We start from the raw sequence: 22,262 nt of genomic DNA, 5'->3' as shown, positions 1-22,262 counted from the left end.
AGACACATAGAAACCTGCTGATTCAACAGTTAATCCCTATATTCCAGAATATTTTTTTATAATTTCACTATTTTGAAGTAATTTTATTTAAATAATTATTGATAATTATACTTTGAAGCAATTTTAAAAATCTAAATTTCTAATTTCCTCCTAAGACACAGTTAGATGACTTCCTAGAAAAAATGAACTTCTAAAACCAAAGAGATACTACCTATAAACCTGTAGACTTTATTTGCATTGCAAGTGTGAATGAAAAAAACACTTTAAAAAATAATTATGACTTTTTCAGAAAATTGATTACTTCAGATGTCTTGGTAATATTTTCCTTTACTCAACAAATAAATATGTATCTCCTTCAGCTCATTGCTACCTTTCATATGTTCCTTGTACCACATCCTTAAGTGATGTTTTCTGTTACATTTATTTTTCTCTTTGAATTCATCATAATGAACTTTCCTAACCACTATAGCAAACAATTACGGAATTGAGCCAGACTTGCATTTTAGGTAATGCCTACTTACAGACACAGACTCAAGTATGTTATTCAAGTAAAAGAGGGTCCAATTCAAATGATGAATTTAAATATATATTCAGAAGTATGAATAATGCAATGTTATTATAGGCAAAAATGGTCTCAATCTCTTTCCAGTGAGAAAGGAGGTTCTCTTACAAAGTGAAATAATTGTATACTCTCAAGATGCGTTCCATTGTTTTTATCTGTGCTCCTTGCTGAAATTCCTATTACAAGCCATACTCTAGAAATTAGCATCAATGCCAGTCACTTCATTACTGAGATAAATCTTTGAAATTGAGGCTGCCAAGTTCTTCTAACTCCATTTGCTATTCCCAGATTAAAGAATTCAGCAAAACACAAGGAAGGAGAGAAAAAAGAGAGGAATTTTTAATATTATAGATCTTCATATGTTGTTACTTATTAGGGACCAAACTTGAAACATGTACTCTCAAACTATTGTAAATAATGTTGATAGAAATAACATTGTTAAGAATATCCTTGAGCATAATCTTTTGTATGTCTGATTATTTTTTCTGGAATAAAATCTAAAATTGGAGTAATGGAATAAAAAATAATGTGAACATTTTCTTAGGTGAGAGCCAGTGAATTTACTGCTAGAAATTTACTATAGGAAATTATTGGTGGTAGAAAGATTTATTCTCAGAGATATTCTTTTTTTTTTTAGTTTATTTATTTATTTTTAAGTAATGTCTACACCCAACATGGGGCTCAAGCTCACAACCCCAAGATCAAGAGTCACATGCTCTTCTGACTGAACCAGCCAAGCACCCCTGGGAGATACTCTTATCAGTGTCATTTATAGTAGTTTAAAAATTGAAACCTGGGCACAATCTAAAAGCTTAACCACATGAAATTGCTTAAATAAATTATCATATAGTTATTCAATGGAGAGACAGCTATTAATAATAGTTCAGAGGGCCAATTTAATTTAATTTAATTTTTTTATTTTAGAGAGAGAGCATATAAGCAGGGGAGAGAGGCCGACAGAGAGAGAGAGAGAGAGAGAGAGAGAGAGAGAGAATGTTAAGAAGGCCCCACACCTAACACATGGTGCCAACCCAGGACCCTGGAATCATGACCTGAGTGAAATCAGGAGTTGGATGCTCCATCAACTGAGCCACCCAGATGCCCCACAGAGGGCATATTTTAGGTTAAAGAAATCTTGATTCTGCTATCTATAAGCTCTGTGATCATGGAAGTTCTTTATTCTCATTCTAACCTTGTTTCCTCATAGGTAAAATAGGGGTAATAAGAGAATCTACCTCATAGGGCTGTTAAAGGCAATAATGCAAGCAGTGCCCGGAATATAAATAAATGTTTAACATAAATAAATATTGATACTGTGATTATTATTAAGCAGCTAATAAAAGTCATATTCTTAAATATTCTTTAAGTTTGTAGGAAAATACCATGACAATACATTTTACAAGTGAGATGCCAAATTTTATATTTTATATGATACAAATTTTATAATATATGCATAAATGTAAATGATAGGTAAATTGTACACTAAAATGTCACCAATGTAGTACAACTGTAGGAAACTTCTGTTTATTTTCAATATTTTCCAATATTTCTGTAAAGAACTTTGTTTTTAATCAGAGAAAATGAATGTTAATTACAAATTACATGATTTTTTTTACATTTTGGAAGAAAACAGATGGAATTAGACTGGGAGGCCATGGCAGGGAAGTTCAGGGCATATTACAATAAGAAGGCAAGTGTCAAAGAGCATGGTTAAGAAGCCAGGCACTGCTGGTCAGGAATTTCTAGAATTCCAAGATTAAGGGATGCATTTAGATTTGGCAACCACAGGGAATTGTTTCAGATCTGTGTAGCTCTCAGTCCAGAAGTTTCAGTTAGGTAGATCAGTTGGATTTCCTGGCATCTGTAGATTAAGAAGCTTCCTACTCCCCTAAGGATTTGGCCCAGGAAGGCTGTGAAGAAGGCATAGATCCTGGAAATTATGCTTGAGTGGAAGAAGAGAGGGCTATAGCACCTGGTTGCTCCAATTCGATTGCACCTCTTCTACCTGTGAGGACTTTTGAACAGTAAATTCAGGTTCCTGCTGAACCTCATACTGCCCAACTTTGAGCATCCCTCTCTATGGGCTACACTCACCTTTGGTGGCATGCTGTGATAGTAAGTTTGAATTTCAGCTTAATGGATAAAAATAGATGGGCAGTGAGAGGAGAGGCAATGTGATTCTCATCCAACCAGATTATATCGATTGTTATTGACCCAGTAGCCATAGCTGGGGATACAGTTATGCAAGGAAGCAGGTGCATATCTGGTTTGCCTGTGCAGTGGTGACAGATCCCATGTAGCTGGGCTGAGGGACGATTTGTGGTCTTAGGAAATTATGGCAAGCACATTGAAGCAAACAAAATATGCTCTCTTGTTCTGAGTCAATCGAGTAAATAAATGTTCTCCTTCCTTCCCACCTCCAAAAGACTAACTAGTATGTCCAAAAAGATGATAAGCATGGTAAATTGACAAAAAAAATTAATTCTGAATTTCCTTAATCCCAGTCCTATTTTGGGAGTGGGAGCGGGAGCATGAAGGAACAATATATATTTGTAGCTGATACATATGGCCACTATTGAACATCCCTATTTTTTGCTTAGTTATTTCAGTTCTCTGTCCAGTGCCATCAACTGTCTGAATTCACTTTCGGGTTCAAAATATTTCACAATTTAATTCATCAATTAAGAACAGGCATTCTGCATAATACAGAAAGGGTGCTATTGGAAGAGGAACAGAGGATTACCTTTCTATTTTTTTTCCTGTAGATTAGAAAAAGTGGACATTTTCCAATGCCAGAACTTAAGCTGTCAATTTCATTTCCCAACTTGACATCAGACGGTTATCCTGTGCTATACCCAAGTGGATGGTCATCTTCTAATGTAAGTCATGTGTGCCTTGGAATTACATCATTATTGTTATCCTTTTCAGTATGTATTTAAAGCCTTTTGTTTTGCGTGCCATTTCTGATAAAGAATTTACCAAAGTAACATGGAGAAGCAGTTAGAAAATTTTAAATAATAATAATGACTTCCACTGACTACTTAGTAGATATGTTAGTTTCCTACAACTGCTGTGGTAACAAATTACCCCAATTGGGTGGCTAGAAACAACAGAAATTTATTTTCGCACAGTTCTGGAGTCCAGTGTCTAAAATCAAGGTGTCAACAATGTTCGTTCCCCCTGGAGGCTCGGAGGGAGAATCTGTTCCGTGCCTCTCTCCCAGCTTCTGGTGGCTGCTGTCACCACTGAGCGTGCATTAGCTGGTGGTGGCATAAGTGCAATCCCTGCCTCTGTCCTCACATGCCTGTCTTCCTCGTGTTCCTGTGCTTTCACCTCTTCTGTCTCTCATTACACACTCATCAGTGGACTTAGAGCCCATCCTAAATCCAGAATGACCTCATCTGGAGATCTTTAATTACATCTGCAAGGACCCTGTTTCCAAACCAGGTCACATTCACAGGTTCCAGGTGCTAGGACTTGGGCATATGTTTTTGAAATCATATCCACCAGAGTAGATTTTAGATAACTACTTGTTGACTTGTGCCTTAAAATGTGTGTTATATTGTTATAGCTTTAATTTGTTTGAGGTGATCAAACAGCTTTGTAAGAAGACTTCTTGATTGCTCCTAAGAGCACACACAGCTGCACATAAAACAGCACAGTACTATTTACTCACTTATCCCAAACAGTAGCAATATCACACCCACTTTGTACCTATAGCTTTGAATGAGTCAATGCGGTAAATTGTTATGGTTCAGTCTCTAAGACATAGAAAATTGTAATAAATATTCAAGTAATGCATGCATATTTTCAACATTTGACAATCTGTCTTCTTTTCAGAGATTTAAGTTAAATTGTTCTCAGAAATCAAAAAATAGCAATAGTGATAGTTGGATTTTAATATTTAAATGCTCTCCTATAAGCAAGGAAAAATTAAAGCTCTACCATTTCTCTCTAATCCCAAAAAAGAAGATTTGTGAGCATGTGGAAAAATTAAAATTGTACCTTTCCTATTACTTATGAACCTTTATCCTTACTACCTTTTATCAAGGATGTAGAGAGTCTTGATGAGCAAGAGCTTTATTAGAGCAAGTCTAGAAAACCAATCCAAGCACTAGCTGTCTTGTAAACCTGCCATTTTAACCTTTATAGGTTACTTACATCTTCCTCCCACATAGACCAAGTGTCTTGTTCTTGGTGTTTAGAGACTCACAAAATATTATTGGATGGATACATAAATACAGACAAAAGTTCCTCTCTTTTTTGTTTGTTTCACAAACCATCATATGAGCCATCATATTGAATAACAAATGCTAACCCCTTTTTTTTCAGTAGAGTTTTTAAGTTCTTTTCTCCCTTTGTATTATGGGAATTTACAAACTAATGTTTGATGAAAACAATAATTTTTTAAAAATTTTTTCTAATGTGTATTTATTTGAGAGAGAGAGAGAGAGAGAGAGAGAGAGAGAGAGAGAGAGAGAGAAACAGAGCAGAAAGACAGGGAAACACAGAATCTGAAGCAGGCTCCAGGCTCCGAGCTGTCGGCACGGAGCCCGACACAGGGCTCGAACCCACAAACCACAAGATCATGACCTGAGCTAGGCAAGGAAGTCAGACACCCAACCGACTGAGCCACCCATGAAAAAAAATAATTTAATGAGTGTATGAATTATGCAATAGTGCTTTCTACTAACATCCTTCTGTTTCCAAAACAACCTCAGTGATATCTATCAAAATTCAAAAGTAGCATGCTAGCGTAATTATTATCTGGGAATGGGTGTATATGGCTGCTACAGAATAGCTTCTTCCATATTGCACATTTACGAAGATGCATCTTTGATCTCTGACAATGGCTGTCATTCACAGATTCTTCACATTATTTTACTAAGTCATTTTTCCCTCTGACATCTGGCATTGTCTGATAAAAGAAATACTTTCATTTCTTAGAATGCAAACTGCAGACCCAGTAGCCTTCAGGACCCGCTTGGTATCAACTCTGGGAAGCAAATGATTATATCAAAATCTGAAGATCTCAAACGAGGCACAATTCTGGTAAATTCAGATAACCAAGACAAGTGCTACTTTTATTTCATGCTTTTTAAGTGAATAAATTCAATATCAATCTAAAAATTACTATCTTTTAGAATATTTTAATATGTTATCTTTTTATTAAATGGCAAAGATACTAATATATACCTCTGGACATTTAAACAGGACTGCAGCACATGTAAATTTGCTACAATCACGTGTAATTTGATTCCTTCTGACATGAGCCAAGTAAATGTTTCACTTATCTTATGGAAACCAACTTTTATAAAAGTAAGTGATTGCATTGTTCTCTGCCATTATTGAATTATTTTAACAAATATTTGTTCATTACTTAGTATGTGCAAAGCAGAGTGCTTCTGTAGAAAGAACTAGAAATATTTTTTAAAATGTGGTCCAAGCTCCAGCTCTATTGAACCAACGATTTGGGTCTCATTTTTCCTTGTCTGTTAGCAACTAAGTTATCTCAAAGGTACCCTTTCAGATATATCCTCTTTTATCAGTCTCTGTTATTATTTTTTTTTGCACATCTAGAAATAAATACCTATGCAGTATTAAAGTTTGAATTTATCTTCCTACTTTAGAACTCAGTTAAGGGACAAGGAATTATAGAGGGACAATCCTTGACACCATTAACAACAAATAGATCTAACATGTATTATGGATTCATTGTATTAGATCAGACTTTACATATATATATACACACACACACATGCATACACATTTATATGTACTATGTATATATACTTACATATATATATATTTATTTTTATATTATATATATTTTATATGTATTGATACATTTATGTAATTTATGTATATATTATATTTATATAATATGACATATATAAATATAAATATATTTATATTTAGGACATTTTTTAGCTCCTAGTAGTCAAATCTGTCTGGCAACAAACTACTTTAAAACTTAATCCATTGTGTTTTGTGTGATTTGTGTCTCTATTACAAGTGGTGAATTATATAAAATTTCCATTTTTAGGTTTGACCATATTAAGTTGCTATTTGTAAATCACAAACTATTGGGTATTGGCAATTTCACGTTTAATCCTAAAAAGCTTCTGTATAAACTTCGTTACCAGAGCATAGCTGTTTCATACCTAGCTAGCTACATGAAAGTGGGGCGTGGCTTGAGATTTGGTTTTGCTAAGGATAAATCTGAAGAAAATGATTTTGAAAATTTTTCATTCTATAACAAGGATCTAAGTGACAGTCGAGTGCAGAGAGGAGGGGAGGGTGATCATTTGAAACCACCATTCCCATCTGGATGTTAACAAAACCAGTGTTTTTAGTCTCTCAGGAAAATCTCAGTTTTAAAAATCGCACTAGCTCAAGCATGACTAGCTCTCACTGTGATTAGCATAATATATTGAAAATAAATCCTGTTTGCTTTTCAGGCACGTTTTTCGAGCTTAAATCTTACTGTAAGGGCAGACCTTCAGAGTGAAAATACATTACTGATTTTAAGTACTGGCAATCAAAAAAGAGAGGTAAGTACAACTCTAAGTTTTGAAAGCCTTATACATTTCACTCTGGATTTTGTGACACAACGTTTTATAATTGCTTATAGTCCCTAAAACAGTGACTAGCTAGTCACTGAGTAACAGACACTTTTTGCTTCAAATTATACTTAATTAGCTTCAAGTGTGATTTGTCTTCTTTGTAAGAAACTGGGAAAAAGCCATGATATTTACAATTAACATGCCACGTTTGACTTTACTGCTTGTAAGTAACTATCACAATAAATTGATGTTTTTACTTTCACCTTGATAACAAATGATGCATTTGTAATTTACCTCCTTAAAAACCAACATTATAAAATGCAATTGACATTTGAAGAGCAAACTTGAAAAATGCTTTACAGAAAGTAATGGTACACTGTACAGAAACAAATGTAAATTTTTAAAGGTTTTCTTCATTTAGTCATTGGGAAATCTGAAGCAAAAATGAGGTATTATTCCCTCATACAAATTCACACTTTAGTCATTGGTAAAAATAAAATGGTTTGAGTTTTTTCCTACTGTATTATTATAAAATAAGGCCAGAGTACTAATTATAGATGTGGATATATAAGCATGATTTCTCCTCTTCTCATGGGAGAGTTTAAATATCCCATGTGGATAGTGTGAGTCATAACATTTTATTTAAGAGCTACCTAACATTCAGATGTTGCTTAAAAATTTCTTATTTCAGGGGCGCCTGGGTGGCTCAGTCAATTAAGAGTCCACCTCTTGGTTTCAACTCAGGTCATAATCTCATGGTGGATTGTGGGATCGAGCCCCACATCAGGCTCCACACTGAATATGGAACCTGCTTGGGATTCTCTCTCTCCCTCTCTCTCTCTGCTCCTCTTCTGCTCACACTCTGTCTGTCTGTCTGTCTGTCTCTCTCTCTCTGTCTCTCAAAAATAAATAAATAAACATTTTTAAAAAATTATTATTTCAAATTAATACGTATTTCAAATAATTCCAATGAACTCTGGTAAGTATTCACCTTTAAAGAATATATGCATATAATGTATACAACATATACATATAATGTTTACTTATGTTATAAAGAGCACTGACAAGGGCATCTGGGTGGCTCTGTTGGTTAAGCATCCCACTTCGGCTCAGGTCATGATGTCGCGGTTCACAAGTTCAAGCCTCGCATCGGGCTCTGCACTGACGGCTCAGAGCCTGGAGCCTACTTAGGACTCTGTGTCTCCCTCTCTCTCTCTGCCCCTCCCCAGCTCGCTCACTCTCTCTCTCTCTCTCTCTCTCTCTCTCTCTCTCAAAAAAAAAATGAATAAACATAAAAAGTTGTTTAAAAAATAAAATAAAATAAAATAAAATAAAATAAAATAAAATAAAGAGCACTGATAAATGCAAAGTTGCTCCACATTCAGAGAAGCCAAAATATTACCAGTCAGCACCAAGCCCCCAAAATGAGTATATATTATATTGGAAAAGAGTACATTTGATTCCTAGATATAGTTTGTTAAAATTTTATCATTAGTTTTATTTCCCCTAAGTGTTAGTTTAAAATTCCCTATGAAGCTTTTTATTCAATAGCTCATCCTAAAGGAAAACTATACCTGTATTGTTAAATTACAAAATGATCATTTTGTAATTGTGTGATCTTAGTCACCGATCCCATCCAGATTTAAGTTTCTGTATTTGTAAGTTGAGGGAATTGTTTTAGATGTTTTTAAAATCTGTCTTAAACCGTCTTACTCTGTACATATGTATACTCTTGCAGGCTGTGTATTCCCAAGGTGTCAGCAGGGACCCACAGGGAGCAATCTGAGGAGTTTACATCAGTCTCTAAAATATGTAAATATCGCCCCTGTTAGTTTCCTCCTTTTACCTCCAGTCTTCCCTCTAGCTTAAGGAATTGAGACATTCCCTGTGACAAGCAAATACAGAAACTTGAGTTATTATTAGTTATTGACACCTACTCTGAATTAGTTTTTTTCTCAGAAGCCTAGGGATGAGACACAGGGCAGACAAGTTTCATAGCGGTTTGACTGCCACATTGAGTAGCTGGAACACTAAAAGCTGTTTCTTCAAAGTTTTCTTTCAATTAAGGCCTGATTTATATTGGGACACCTGAGTGGTTCAGTCTGTTAAACTTCCCATTTTGGTTCAGGTCATGATCTCACAGTTTGAGTTCGAGCCCTGCATTGGGCTCTCTGCTGACAGCTCGGAGCCTGGAACCTGCTTCATATTCTGTGCCTTCTTCTCTCTCTACCCCTCCCCCACTCAAGCTCTGTCTCTCTTTCTCTCTCTCTTTTTCTCTCTCAATAACAAACATAAAAAAATTGAAAAAGAACTGATTTATAGATATTGACTAAAGATAAGTACTGGAAGAGACAGTGTGGTATAATAAAATGTACATGAAGGTGAATATATGTGCAAAAATTAATTTGTACACTTGAGATTTATGCATTTTGCTATATGAAAGTTATATATAAATTTGTAGACAAAAAAAATCACATTAGAATTAAAATTAGAAGAAGACCTACTCAGGATTTTATGTCAACCTGTGGTGACATTTCAGCCTAAATTTTTACGACTGTGACTATGCACTAAAGTCGATCAATGAATCAATGAATCAATAATACTTATTGTTCTCACTGAGTTAAATTCACCTCTGCTCCTGAACATTCTGATTCATAGGCAATTTACTCTGTATATATAAATTTCTAAAGCATGATATTATAAATATTTTTGGTAACAATAAATTTGACACGGTTAGAGGTGTTGAATAGAGGAAGGGCATTTCTAAATGTAAACTCAATGTTTTTTCTGTATGTAGTAATCAGATTGAGTACATTGTTTGGTATAAAATTATACCCTGTAAGAACTCAATGTACCAGGAGTTATAATAGGTGTTTATTGATGTTAACAGTCTTGTTTAATGATTTTCAGTTTGCTATTCAAATATCCAAAGATGGACTACCAGGCAGGGTGCCATTATGGGTCATCCTGTTGAGTGCCTTTGCTGGATTGTTGCTGTTAATGCTGCTCATATTAGCACTGTGGAAGGTAAGCACCGAAGTTCCTTTGATTTCCTATTTCAACCTACCAACAGCAAATTGGTGAAATGAATTATGATTTATCCGTGCTGTGCAATACAATATTAGACAGCCATTAAAAATACTGAGGGACATCTGGGTGGCTCGGTCGGCTGAGTGTCCAACTTTTGGTTTCGGCTCAGTTCATAATCCCAGGGTCATGGGATAGAGCCCTGCGTTGGGCTCCATGTGGAACATGGAGCCTGTTTAAGATTCTCTCTCTCTTCCTCTGCCTCTCTCCCTCACTAGTGCTGTCTCTCTCTCTCTAAAATAAAAAGGAAATAAACATATTGAAATGATGGGACCAAAACAAATTTTTTAAAAATGTATATCTCAAACACTATGCACAACTTAATTTCAGTTTTGTAAAAGAAAAAAAAATCCAAAAATCATGATGGATCTCTCTAGAGGTTGGGCTTATAAGGGACCTTTATATGTCTATAATATTGGGAATTGTAAATGTTTATAAGGAAAGAAGAATGAAACCTCTCTTTTATTAAAAAAATAAAAGAAAAGAATGAATTCCTCTATAAGTTTAAGAATATATAAGCAATAGAATAGTTAGGATGAGCATTATCCTAATCACATACCTCTATGCATCTTAAAAACTAAGATTTCTTTAATATATAAAGAAATATACCACATTTTATGCAATAGTTGTGTGCCTGAGTAAGAGATGAGAAATTTATTAATTAGTTGATGGAAAGAGAAAGATTACTGTTTCACTGACTCCTATTTCATATCCTCTTGTGAAACTATTTCTGTTGGATAAATCTGCATATTTACATAGATGTTTGCTTATACTGAGGTATGTGAGATTTTTCAAACTCTTAGCTGCATCATTTTAAAATTAAGCAGAACTGAGGGGTGCCTGGGTGGCTCAGTTGGTTAAGCATCTGACTTCGGCTCGGGTCATGATCTCATGGTTCGTTCGAGCCTCGCATCAGGCTCTCTGCTGTCAGCACAGAGCCTGCTTTGGATTCTCTGTCTCTGTCTCTGTCTCTGTCTCTCTCTCTCTCTACCCCTCCCCTGTGTGTGCTCTGTCTCTCTCAAAAGAAATAAATAAAATTTTAAAAAGTTAAATAAATACAATAAAATAAAATTAAGCAGAACTTAGATGACAGCATTTGCACCAGATTTAATAGAGAATAAAATCCCGTAGAAAAGTTGAATTTAATGTTCTTCCAATTAAACATCAAATTGGTATTTATTCTAACATAGTATCACCCTATATTTTATCAAATTGTTTTATTAAATAGCTAAACTCTGTTAAAAATGCAGGATATGGCTATATATTCCTTTTTCTAATACCTGAGCAGTAGAATTCTCTTTTAATCAAACAGTTCAAATAATAAATTTCTGTCCTATCAAATTTCCAGCTGTTCCTATCCTTTTGACTCTCTTAAAATAAATAACTTCCTCTTTTGGGGGGTGGTTTACACTGAGAGGGGATGACAAACAAAACCATGTTAGAGATGTAGACCAGTAGCATTTCCAGCAAAGTCTCTAAGACAGGATTAATTCCTTGCTTTCTCAAACCTCCAGCTCTTAGGCGTTACCAGTGCTGTGTCTGTAATACCTGGCTTTGCCACACTGTGGTACCCAAGACCTGGCTTAGTGGTGCTGAGGTTGTGCTTGAAACCTAGAATGTGGTTTCTTCATTTACATGCACCTCTGTTACAGAGAGTGTTTTATTGTTGATTTCTTCCAGTGTGATCTATTCTGAGCACTGCACTTGCCCATATAGACTTAGGACCTGGCTGACAAGAGAAAAGGAAAGCCAGAGCTGATATTTGGATAGGTTTTCTCCGGTGGCATGTCTGCTTAAAACAAATAAGTTTTATCCACTTATTTGGTTTTTTGGCCACCAATCTGAAAAAGCATAAAAGTAAAAATAAACACATCCTTCCATACAGTCAGCGGTTTTTTGATACATTCTTCTGGCTTCTTAGATCTTTTTAGGCCCAGGAAGGAAGGTAATTTAGCAACCTTTGGACTGCTGTAACCAGTAGGTACATTTAGTTCAACCAGTTCAGTGGGAGATACCTCAATCAGAACTGTGACTCCACAGAAACAAAGGAATTAGGACTTCCTGAGAGCTTTCTGCGTGCCAGGAACGGTTTTCAGCTTTTCCACTGTAATATTAACATCAACCCTTGAGAAAGACACTACTGTGAACCTCATTTTCTTAATGAGAAATTTGAGGCATACATATGTTCCCGAGGCCACATGGTTTATCAGGTTCAGAGTAAGGACCTCAACCCAGACCATTTCACTTCATTGCCAACACTATGAACCCCTTGCTCTATGTTCTCTCTGTCTTTTGTTCACTCTGTTGTCCTTACAACCTTTTCAACTGAGTACTTTGACTACATTTTATACTTGATAACATTAAAGCAAAGAGAGGTTAAGTAAATCTCCCAAGATTATCAGCTACTAAGGGACTGGATTCAAGCAATGATCTTTCAGCAACACCCATCCTTTTTCCAATACATCCCACTGCTGCAGGCTAGGAGGCAGGGCTCTTCATTCTGGAGCTCCAGGAATTGGGTTTTGTTCAAGAGGGTCATGAACTCTCTGAAATGTATAAAAATATTTTGTTTTAGAATGAGAGTCTCTAGTTGGATTCAGTCTTTCAGCAGATCCATTATGCTAAAAAGATTAATCGCCCCTCCTCGTTTTAAAGCCATTTTGAACATCCCTGAAGCATGTATTTGGTCTACAGTAGACTCAGAAAAGCTACTGTTATTCCCAGGGATCTTTTTATACTAATTATACCTTGAGCAGAAACCCCAGGACTGTCCCTTCTTTCTCCTCCTTCCAAATCTGAGCACTCTAGAAGTTCATGGGAACTTCCTGGCTCCATACAGGAGACAGGCCAAAGATTCTTACTGGAGCTGTGAATCTATTTCAAAAGGCACAGTCTTTATATAATTTATCCTTATAGTACACGTGGCAGAAATAGGAATTTGACAAAATCTTAGTAAACAGCTTAAGACACTTAATATTGAAGAGAGAAGGCTTTTAGGGGGCACAGATCTAAATAGACTGAGAAACATGTCCTGGAATATAGTACCACATGTTGAGGGGGAAACTCAGTCAGGCCAATATAACCAATAGAATGGAATGAGACTCAGCCCACAGAGGAACCCTAAGAAAGAAGAACATCTCTCTCTTAGCTTGATTTCATAGCAATGCCTGAAGTTCCATCACTGATGATTTATTTACAAGTCCTAAAGCTTTGTTCCTCATCCAATATTCCTATCTTTGGTGGATGTGGATAGGGAATAGCACTACAATTTTTTAGTTTTTGGTATATTAGTATCAATTTATCCATTCAACATTTATTGCATATTATAGCCAATAAGCACATACTTTCTACCGGGTACTATTTACTTTGACCCTTTGCCATAGGGTTTTGAACTAGGGAAGCATAAATAAGATCTAGCACTTACTGATAAGTAAATACGAAAAGACAAAGAAGGAAAGTGAAAGTTGTAAGTCTGGACACTGAAAACAAACTTAACTTGTTTTTAACCTTGGCTAGTATTAGCCTTCACTGGTTTGAAGCTATGTTCTGTATTCACCTACTCTCCACTCCTATGACCCAACTTCCACTAAGGACCCAACTTAATAGAATTTGTTGGGTGGAAAAGTTCAGATAACACAATTAAGTTTTAAAACAGAGCATTTAGGGGGCGCCTGGGTGGCGCAGTCGGTTAAGCGTCCGACTTCAGCCAGGTCACGATCTCGCGGTCCGTGAGTTCGAGCCCCGCGTCGGGCTCTGGGCTGATGGCTCAGAGCCTGGAGCCTGTTTCCGATTCTGTGTCTCCCTCTCTCTCTGCCCCTCCCCCGTTCATGCTCTGTCTCTCTCTGTCCCAAAAATAAATAAAAAACGTGGAAAAAAAAATTAAAACAGAGCATTTAGTGTGTGAAAGCAAAGGAAAGTTGGAAAGATGCAAAAAGACTTAAGAGGGAAAGGACAGGAGATAAAGAGCAGGGTAGAGCAGGAGAGAGAAAAGTCTTACAATTCACCACCTATTTCTGTGAAAGCCTCATCTATTAATTTTTGACTTAGGACATGCGGGCACAAGTTAAGGGGCCTGATGGTTTGTGAATCCAGTACTTTTATTGTTGGCTCAAAGAAAAAACCTGAGACATATAGAACTGCCATTAGAAGAGGGACAGATTCATTGGTTTTTTCTCGTGCTTATTTGTTCTGTTGTCTTTGCCTCATCTACCACTAGATGCCTCAACTAGATTCTGGCATGATGGAAAACATAAAAAAGTTAACTTCTCTCACTTAAAAATGCATACTTTTGACCATTTATGCCTTGTAAGCCCTCAGTTATTCAATAATTAATTTTGAATATATCATTCCCTTGCAAATTTACCATAGCTTCCTGATTAAAATAATATGAGCGTATCACACTTTCAAAGAACTAACTTGTCGTCTGCTTGAACTATTATAATCTACTCTGAAATTTACAAAAAAATAGAAAGACCCTTAATTTCCTTTTTAAAAAAAATGTTTTATTTATTCTTGAGAGAGAGGAGACAGAGCATGAGCAGGGGAGAAGCAGAGCGTGAGAGGGACACAGAATCCAAAGCAGGCTCCAGGCTCTGAGCCGTCAGCACAGAGCCCGATTCGGGGCTCGAACCCACAGACCACGAGATCACGACCTGAGCTGAAGTCAGATGCTCAGCCGACTGACCCAGGCACCCAATTTCCTCTTATTTAAAATGTCCACATGTGGGGTTCCTGGGTGGCTCACTCGGTTAAGCGTCCAACTCTATTTCTGTTCAAGTCATGATCTCACAGTTCGTGGGATTGAGCCCTGCATTGGGCTCTGTGCTGACAGTGGGGAGTCTTCTTGGGATTCTCTCTCTCTCCCTCTCTTTCTCTCTCTCTGCCCTTCGCCCACTCATGCTCACTAGCGCTCTCTCAAAATAAATAAATAAACTTTAAAAATAAAATACAATACCCACATTTTGGATTAGATTATTACAAAGGTCCCTTCCAGCCCCTATACTTACTTTTATTATAATATACAATAGGAAATATATAAAGCACTTATAATTTTTATAATGTCCCAAATTACAAGGTATAATGAAAAGTTACCCACATTCACCCCTATGTGAAATTTCTTATATGTTCAGAAATATGTTTCTTATATCCAAATTATCCAGCATGTTTTCAAGAGGTATTTCCTGTCAAGTCTATAAAGGCAGATGTCCTGACACATTTAAAGTTATCCAGGCAATTCATATCTCCTTAACCTCTCAGTCATAATGCATGTACCAGATTCCCCACCAGCTCTAAAGACCTCAATTTATGAGGTTATTTGATGGAATTTCTCTGCCACATCCCTGAAAAAAAAGATGACGGCAAAATGCCACTTAGTGCCAGCTGACTGTAGTTTGCATGCTTCCCAAATATTTTCCCAAAACATTTTTAAGTTAATTCACCACATGTACTAGTTCTTACTGGGAGACATGATATATTTAACCAACAAAAAAAGTTTAAAATGAAATAACAACCTAATAAATGTCATTTCTTGACATTCAATATTACTTAATAGGTCAATGAAAAAAAAAACCTTTCTCAATTTTATTAATTATTTGTATTATTAATTATTTGCCTGCCCCAAATCACTAGCATAGTATTAAATTTTATCCAAGGGCTTTAGTATTTATTACTTAAATTCAAATAATTAATTGTATTGTGTTTGATATTTTCTTAACAGATTGGATTCTTCAAAAGACCACTAAAGAAGAAAATGGAAAAATGACATATTTTACAAGAGAAAAATAATAATAATTATTTGATGATCTATCCTCAGGTTTGCCTCAAATATGTGACAAGAAATGTATAGATACAATTAAAGACATAGTCACATAACTTTATGTAACCCATCAGGGATTAATCACTTGGAAAGTGATAAGTCAAAGAAGATCCAAAAACAATACCATAAAAATATATTTTATAAAATGATGAAAAATATTTTAAAATAATTACTCATGTGTATTATTTAAGTAAAATTACAAAGTGTTTTGAAGATGAAGATTAACCTGTACAAATATGTTTACATATTAAATCAGCATTCAGAGTATTTAAGGAATGCATAAAAATTTTTATGATCATTGATAAGTTAAGCTTTTTTCCATTGATTCCTGATGGATATTCACATTCAGCATGATAGTCAACATTTGTAAATGACAAGAAAAGGTTAACTGAAAAAGATAACTTCCCCCTATTCAAATGAGAAATTTTTCCTGGGTAGAGTATATATAAAATATGGACTGAAAATATAATTAAATCACAGAGAATACGTTAGCATCTTTGTGTTGGGTTCTGTACTTGGAAAAAAAATTTTTTTCCAAAGTGTTTGGAAAGTTTGAGCTGAAGGAAAACCAAGAGTGACTTGATTAAAAGCAGTGCACTGAATGGATTAATTTAAGCTTTCACAGAACATATTTCATTTTGATATTGAGCCCTAAAACTCAAAACTTTATGCTGAAAACAACACTTCACGGCAGTTTTGTGTGGCATACCAGCGATTTGTCATGAAAAGCCATGTTGTGTATGGGATATGCTAAGATGGCTTCTGAACGGAACATGGCAGCTTAGGCAGATGCCACGGAAATGCTGAAGTCATCTTTGCTGGGCAACTTTTGAACGTTAGGGGTTCCAGGATGTACCAAAAGTAGGAGTTTTCTCAGCTCCTTGGTACATGGTTCATTTAAACCCTCAAGCTGTGAGAGTATGTTTATTTTTCATTTTTTAAAAGGTATTTAACTTTTGAAACACATTTCTTACGTTTATGAAAGGCAGTATTCCATTTCAATATTGCATTTTACCAAGAAGACACTGCTTTATAAGTGTGGCATATCAATATTTAAATAGAACTCCAGAAATGAATTTTAAAGAACTTTAGCTTTGAAACCTCGCACCGACAGAAAGAGATCACACCTCTATATGAGCTTCTTTGCTCCTGAAGTAATTATCACGGTGCCTTGGACTCTACTGTAGCATAAGCTCCTGGGTTGCTCCGTTGCTTAGGAAAATAACAATGAATGAATGTATCGTAGCCACATGTGTGAACTACTGCTGTAAAATTAGCTGATTCTTCTGCAACAACTCCATCTCTCCACCTGGCTGACCATCACAAGACCAGCATCTGTCCAGAACCTTATCCAGAAAGTTCTGGACTCTACTTTTCTCAAAAAACATCAAATCAAGGGAGAAATTAAATGCCATAGATTTAATTTTTTAATATAATTTCCAAGGAATTATCTGAGAACTCAGTGTCGGCCTGCCTCGTGGCGCTCCACATCTACATCTAAGATCCTGACGATCAAAACCTTGCACCTGGGGAGTGCCCAGGTCATCAGTACCCTAAGAAAAGCGCAATCTTTCCAGAGGTTTGATAGCCTCCTGCTGGCCTGTCATTGTTGAGAAAAGTCTACTTTGGGTATTTCCTTCATTCCCACTATCTATCTCGGGTTCAGAAATCATGCTTTCCACCTATTATTTCTTTGCCCAATAAAACTCAGGTCTCTCTTGTTCAGAGTCACCATGCTGCACAACTCCTATGCATAGCCTATTCAGCAGCTCTGCTCCAATCTCAACACATTCTCAGAAATAAATCTAGCAGGTAAACTTAAATTCACACATGGCCTCCATGACTGCTAGGCAAAGCATTCACCAAACCAGGAGTGTGTACATCTTAACTAAATATGGTGTTGACCCAGAGGGAAAAGATGGAAACAATGTCATTTTGAATTTTTTAGAAAAGACAGGGAGAACTGCTGGGCCAGATCAAATAGGTACTTATAATCATGGCACAGTTTTTAGCATCAATCATTCCCAGTTTTTAAATAAAATTTAATGGACCAGATATCCATCATCCCTAATACTATAACTTGTTGAGCTTTATGTGTGTGAGCATCTGTGTGTGTAAACACACATGTACACACACCCACATGAATGTGCAAACATAAATCAAATACAAAATATCTCAATAATACCAAATGACAGGGTTTGACAAAAAGGACAAAAAATAAACACAGAAGCTACACCACCAAGGAAAGTTTGATTCATCCACTTTGCATATAGTTTTCATTTTTATTAATATTTAACTTTAATGTACAGTTCTGCAACTATGTAAAAGATGCAAATGTGGAGGTTCTGATTAGAATAAGTCAGCAGTACACATGTTCTAAAACATAGTCAATGATCAAGAAATATACTAACCTCTACCATTTTATTCTAAAGCACTTAATAAGAAAAGTGAGTGCTTTTTAAACCTATGAGTTTATTCCAAAAACTTTTTTTAACTTTGGTATTTTATAAAATTGACTATTTCTTCCATTGTGAACTTACATATGTATGAAGTCCCTTTCCAGACTACACTTAGAAAGGTATATTGGTAAATTATTCAATAACTGGCTCTCCAGGAGGAAAACAAATTCCCTGATTTGTGTCATTTGCCAATTTCCGTGACCTAAATAGTCTTGTCATGGCCATTTTCAAGCTACTGATAAAACCCTACCATCTTAACAAAACTCCTGAAAATTAATCTGTCAGGTCCCGTGAACCAGTATGAACTGGCTTCAGCACACCATTGAAATAGATTAGATGACAATAATAGGCAATAGATAGATGATAGATAAATAGATATAGATATACAGAGATATAACATGTTGAATATATATATAGATAGATACACAAATACAATATCATCATATTTCAAATTATCCTTAAAATGCTCATCTCAAGCCCAGCAGACATAATGCTACATGGTTTCCCATTCCTTAACTTCAACTTCTAAAATTATAGCCTTCCTTTAATATTATTAAAATTATATAAACTTTCAGAAGAAGCAAGAATTGAAACCCAGAAAATCTGAAGGGTGACACAGTGAAAATCGGAACTTCAAAACCACTAAGAAGCTGCTTCACCTTCTCTAGGAGTCCATTGCCCTGGAGCAATAGTGTGAAAGTTCATCCTTTGCAAATATTTGTAATTTCTATGATCCAATTTGAAATTCAGTGGTCCAATTTATTCACTTATTTTCTCTGAGCTGTAAAGTCATGGGCAGTTTAATCTGAATATTTCCATGTCATAAATACACTTGAAATGAGTCTTGTGGGGGAGAATTTTTTGCAAAATTTGATGCTTACTCAACCATAATAAATGTACCTATATATGCAAATACCTATAAATATATATGTATATATATACATATATATATACACACACACACACACACATATATGTATATATATGTATATATATTCTCTTTTCCTTTTACAAAACCAGTATGTAGACTCAATTGGAAAACAAATCTGCGCCAAAAGCAAAAGGTGGCTGCACAGTGCTGGAGTAGAGCTGGGTTGTAGCGGCTGTGAGAAGCCGTGCACACATCTCTCTAGGCATTCTCTGGAAGGGCCACGGCTTGTACAGTGTGAATGGCTGCCCCGCCATTCCGTACAGTGTGCCTTCATAGGGGGTAATGTCTTTATCAAACATGTTGTAATCTGTTCTGTGTGAATTAACTATCGTGCTTTGCACAACACTGAGAAAACTAGGGAAGACCCAGGCTCAGAACATGGTTCATGTGCTAGGTGCAATCACGTTATTGTCCAAAGAGAGACTTCTGGAAAGTTATTTTTAAAAAATAATATCCTCTGCATCCTTCATTTATTTTTGGCAGTTCTCAAGTCCTCCTCATTAGTTACCCGCCCCAGCCCCCACCAAGGGAGATTTTCTAGAGGACTATTGGAGAAAAATCTGTTCAAAACATGTGCTCTCTGTTTGCTGTGAATACCAGCTTCAGTGAACTGATCATTTATATAGAATTTCAGTCCTCGGTTCTTCTGTGACACAATCAAGGGATGACATGGTATAGGTATAATGTAATAGGGACAAAATGCCTTGTACTTCAGAGATGGGACATCTTTAACAGATTTACAAACCTTTATGGGACACCATCAGCAACTATGCCAAGGGTTGAAGGAAGGGCTTCTAGGATGTAGCTATCAGCACCCCACAATCCCCATCCTCACCCATGGACATAATAATCCAAAAAATTAAAAAGAAGACTCTAAAGTCGTTAGACTGATGCTATTTTTAGCTTAATTTGTTAACAGCAGATTTTTTAATGCAAACGTATCTTTTAGGTGAGTCCACTGGGCAACCCCTTTTAATGTTAAACTGCTGTCGCTAAACCTCTCCAATGTAGAACTTCTGAAACCATCCCAAGAAGTTAACTCTGTAGTACATTACAAAAGGCTATATTCTGCTGTCTCCCAAATGGAAGCACTATTGTGCAACATCTTATGTAAAATAAAAATAGAGCTAACAACTGACCTTGTAATCTGGTGAACAAGTCAGTATCTTTGATCCTCATATTAAAATTTAACCTTGAATTTAGAAATTCCAAGTAACAGCCTGTAACCATTAAGCTTGAGGAAATCTAAAGGACCCTATGTTGGCCCTTAAGCCCCAGCCCCCTTGTCCCCGACGACATCTGGCACCAAGAGGTCCATTTCTCAACTGATGGGAATGGATGCTTCTGCCTCTAAAAAAGGCTAAAAGGACTGAGTTTAACCTCTGAATCCACTACACCCCAGGATCAGCCTGGCCCCACCTCATATCAGATATACACAGAAGCACTTCTTGCTGAAAATTTACCATACTGAAAAATACACAAGGGTGAGTTATCACTTCAAATGTACTCTGCTTTAAGGTCAGCTTTTCTTTTCTTTTGTTTTTTTTTTCTTTCTTTCTTCCTTTCTTTCTTTTTTTTTTCTTTTGCCTTTTTAAATATATCAAAACCTTTCTACCATGACCAATGAATTCAGAACTTGAGGTAAGACTTCCTTGCATTTCTCTCCTGCCACAAGCTGGCGAATTTGAATGCCTTGAGGACTGGGCATTGAAATGAGCCGGAGTCCATTTGCAGGATGTCTCTGCCTTCTGCCTTCCAGTTGGTTTCTTCTGCACAGTGGGGATGTTCAGTTTCGATTTGGAACTTCCTTGGCAAGGCCACTGTAAGCCTTGTGCCCCTGGCAGGTCCTTGAGTAGTTGCATGTTCTTTCTGATGAGTTGACACTCAGAAATCCTTTAATTACCTGACACATCATGGAAAGCATGGCAGTAAACTAGGGACTGGTGACACTCCTAACTATGATGATATTTGATTTTACCATATTTCAAGTCACATCTTTATGGAAAAAAAAAAGACTAAGCGGAATCTTACAAGCTCTTCTGCAAAATACTGAGACTCAATGCTTGATCTGTGCGTATAGACTGGGGAAAAAAAATTTTAAAGGAATCTTCCAAATAATAACGACTAAAAGCCAGGTATCCTCTTGAACAATTCCCAGTTGACATTACCTGTTCCCACCCCCATTTTTTAAGAGAGAGATTGAATGAGGAAAACTGAGTGACATAATTGTTCCTCCACAGAGTAGCCAAGCAAAAGGGAAGCCCCACACAAAAGCTAATGATGGCTTTCTGGGAGATAGCTGCATGGTAGGTCCAATGCCAGGTGGCCATCTTCCTGTCATGCCCCTCAGGCATCTTGCATCTTGAAAGACAGAAAGAAAAAAATTGGGAGGGAGGGGAGAGGAAATGAAGTTCTTTATCTTTTATATATACATCCTTCCTCCTTAAAATACCACAGGCTCCCTTAGACCACATTGTACCCACACACAATACTAACACATGTACTTTGCACAAGTGAATTGTTGATTCAATAAAAGTATATTCTTGGGGTGCCTGGGTGGCTCAGTCGGTTGAGCCTCCGACTTTGGCTCAGGTCATGAATTCGCAGTTTGTGAGTTCGAGCCTTGCGTCGTGCTCTGTGCTGACAGCTCAGAGCCTGGAGCCTGTTTCAGATTCTGTGTCTCCCTCTCTCTCTGACCCTCCCCGTTCATGCTCTGTCTCTCTCTCTGTCAAAAGTAAATAAACATTAAAAAAAATTTTTTAAGTATATTCTTGTCTTTTAGCTGGGGCGAATTTCCAAGTTTGATACACTGTCTCAAGTAAAAACAATCATTTGAAGCAGC

At 36.3% G+C, this 22,262-nt stretch overlaps 1 protein-coding gene across 1 annotated transcript in view; it reads left to right on the top strand.

Moving 5' to 3' along the window:
• The window catches only part of ITGA1 (integrin subunit alpha 1), a 142,339-nt gene extending 126,050 nt beyond the window's left edge, over window positions 1-16,289 (top strand). Inside the window, exons 24-29 of the mRNA XM_047092774.1 lie at window positions 3,328-3,441; window positions 5,510-5,614; window positions 5,777-5,881; window positions 7,024-7,116; window positions 10,039-10,155; window positions 15,932-16,289. Of these exons, the coding sequence (XP_046948730.1) occupies window positions 3,328-3,441; window positions 5,510-5,614; window positions 5,777-5,881; window positions 7,024-7,116; window positions 10,039-10,155; window positions 15,932-15,976 (579 nt within the window). The 3' untranslated portion in view covers window positions 15,977-16,289. The remainder of the gene's footprint in view (window positions 1-3,327; window positions 3,442-5,509; window positions 5,615-5,776; window positions 5,882-7,023; window positions 7,117-10,038; window positions 10,156-15,931) is intronic.
• Window positions 16,290-22,262: the final 5,973 nt, after the last annotated feature.

The sequence above is a fragment of the Lynx rufus genome, unplaced genomic scaffold, assembly GCF_022079265.1.
Source record: "Lynx rufus isolate CCGP_SWC_20201006 ecotype Redwood Valley unplaced genomic scaffold, mLynRuf1.p SCAF_1, whole genome shotgun sequence".
Classification (NCBI taxonomy): Eukaryota; Metazoa; Chordata; class Mammalia; order Carnivora; family Felidae; genus Lynx; species Lynx rufus.
This window is presented reverse-complemented; position numbering and strand designations above follow the sequence as displayed.